General features: G+C 38.4%; 1 protein-coding gene across 1 annotated transcript; it reads right to left on the bottom strand.

The window, feature by feature from the left end:
* Positions 1-902: 902 nt before the first annotated feature.
* LOC113313072 lies at positions 903-2486 on the bottom strand. The gene is made up of 2 exons (XM_026561798.1): positions 1403-2486; positions 903-1294 (listed from the first exon to the last, which is right to left on the bottom strand). The coding sequence occupies exons 1-2, from the start codon at positions 2484-2486 to the stop codon at positions 903-905; spliced, it is 1476 nt and encodes a 491-aa protein (XP_026417583.1).
* Between the last annotated feature and the right edge of the window lie 266 nt (positions 2487-2752).

Below are 2752 nucleotides of genomic sequence, written 5' to 3'. Positions count from 1 at the left end.
TTGTTCAGAGTTGGGGACACATCTCCTAATGAGTTGGTCAGGGCAGTATTTAAACAAGTATCGGTCATCCCAAAATAAGTATTTTACTTCATCCAAGAATTTAGAGCGGTCTTGTTTAGACCGATGCAAAAGCATTCTACCAGTAGCAAGGTAGATCACAATATCAGCAAACCAAGGCATTTCAGAAACAAGCATCAATTGTTCATCGGGAAATGATTCTCTAATAAGCAAGGATTCATCAACATATTCAATATTCAACCTAGATAGGTGATCAACAACAACATTTTCAGACCCTTTCTTGTCTCGAATTTTGAGATTGAACTCTTGTAATAAGAGTATCCATCGAATTAGACGAGCTTTAGCATCTTTCTTAAGAAGAAGATATTTCAATGCAGCATGGTCAGAATATATGATGACTTTGGACCCTATCAAATAAGATCTAAACTTATCCAATGCAAACACAACAACTAGCAATTCTTTCTCAGTTGTAGAGTAATTCAGTTGAGCGTCATTGAGTGTTTTACTAGCATAGTAGATCACATAAGGGAGTTTGTCTACTCGTTGACCTAAAATAGCTCCTACAGCATAGTCAGACGCATCACACATAATTTCAAATGGCAAGGTCCAGTTGGGTGGTCTGACTATAGGGACAAATGTGAGAAGAGTTTTAAGTTCTTCCCATGCACGCACACAAGCATCATCAAATACAAAAGCAACATATTTTGCAAGAAGACTACAAGGGTCTTGAAATCTTACTAAAGTCTTTGATGAATCGTCGGTAAAAACCGGCGTGACCTAAGTATGAACTTATCTCCCTCACAGAGCGAGGTTGAGGCAAATGTTGAATGAGATCAACTTTGGCTTTATCTACTTCTATGCCTTTTTTGAATGGGACTGACCCACTAGCTATCAGGAATTGGGTATATGATACCCGCATCGAGCAATTTCAGTATCTCACCTTTAACAACATATCTCATGTTGGGGTTAAGTCTCCTTTGCATTTCCCTAGATGGTTTAGTGTTTTCTTCAAGATTTATGTGATGCATGCAAATTGTGGGACTTATACCTTTAAGGTCTGAGATGTTCCAACCTAAGGCCTCTTTATGCTCTTTAAGCACTTCTAAAAGTTTACTCTCATGTTCTTTATCTAAACATGATGCAATAATAACAGGTAAAGTTTCAGAAGAACCTAAGAATGCATATTTCAAACTATCGGGAAATGGTTTCAAATCAAGCTTAGGTGCTTCGTCAAGAAACGGGGTAGACTCAGAATCAGAAAGTGGAAATTGTTCCACTGCATTATGTCATTTAGCAATATCCATGAGTGGTATAGATTCAAGCAAAGAGTGAACCTCACTAATGTACTTTGAATCAAATAGATCTAGGTCAAAGTTATCTAGACATGCTTGCAAAGGGTCCACAGATAAGATGTCAGGAAATGAGTCTTGAATTAGACTCCCAATCATGTTAATCTCATGCAATTCAGGATCATCACAATCACTGGGTTGTTGACTAATGTTAAACACATTCAGTTCCACAGTCATTTTACCAAAAGACAAATTCAACACTCCATTACAGCAATTGATGATAGCATTGGACGTCGCCAAGAAAGGACGTCCTAAAATGACAGGAATATGATTGTCTGGATATTGAACAGGTTGAGTATCTAACACAATGAAGTCCACGGGAAAATAAAATTTCTCAACCTTGATTAAAACATATTCAAAAATACCACGAGGGATTTTCACAGATCTATCCGCTAACTGTAGCGTAACATGAGTGGGGTTCAGTTCCCCAAGACCTAATTGCTCATACACAGAATATGGCAAAAGGTTCACACTTGCACCTAAGTCTGGCAAATCCCTATCGATTGTATGGTCACCTATAGTGCATGTGATAGTTGGACTACCTGGGTCTTTAAACTTAGGTGGTGTTTTGTTTTGAATTATGGAACTTACCTGTTCAGTGAGAAAGGCACGCTTATGCACATGAATCTTCCTCTTTTGAGTGCACAAATCTTTCAAGAACTTAGCATAAGCAGGTATATGATTGATTGCTTCGAGAAAAGGGATGTTGATATTGACTCGTTTGAACATTCCTAACAGCTCATTGTATTGCATACCTTTCTTATGTGGCACCAATATTTGAGGGAAGGGTTCAACATGCACATTAAATGGTGCAGGGACATTAATATCAGTGGAATTCTTAGAGTCACTATCATGCTCAGATTCCTTTTCCATAACTGGTGTTTTCTGTGGAGTCGTATGCACCGGTGAGTCTGATTTAAACTCGAATGACTGTGGTACACCTACATTGTTATCAAAAACCTTACCACTACGAAGAGTGGTGACAACATTCACATGATCACGAGAGGACTCATTGCAAGTTGAGGTGCTTGCCTGAAATGCATTTTTCTGAATTTGTTGAGGTTGACTAGGGAGTTTACCTTTTTCTATCTCATTTAGTGCATCACATAATTGACCCATTTTGAGTTCTAAACTCGCAAGCCAATGGTCATTTAACTTCTGACATTACAAAAGATTTTGATTCATTTGGTTTACACCATCATCAAAACTAGGCCTTTTCTCAACAGGGTATTGTGTGTGTGTTTGTACTTGGGGGTTTCTAGGATATGAATATCCTTGGTTATTACTCGTTGTACCCCCTTGTACAGGCCCCTTGGACCATGATAAATTAGGGTGATTCTTCCACCCTGGGTTGTAGGTCTGAGAATAAGGATACAAAGCATTGG

Source organism: Papaver somniferum, chromosome 9 (genome assembly GCF_003573695.1).
Source record: "Papaver somniferum cultivar HN1 chromosome 9, ASM357369v1, whole genome shotgun sequence".
Lineage (NCBI taxonomy): Eukaryota > Viridiplantae > Streptophyta > Magnoliopsida > Ranunculales > Papaveraceae > Papaver > Papaver somniferum.
This window is presented reverse-complemented; position numbering and strand designations above follow the sequence as displayed.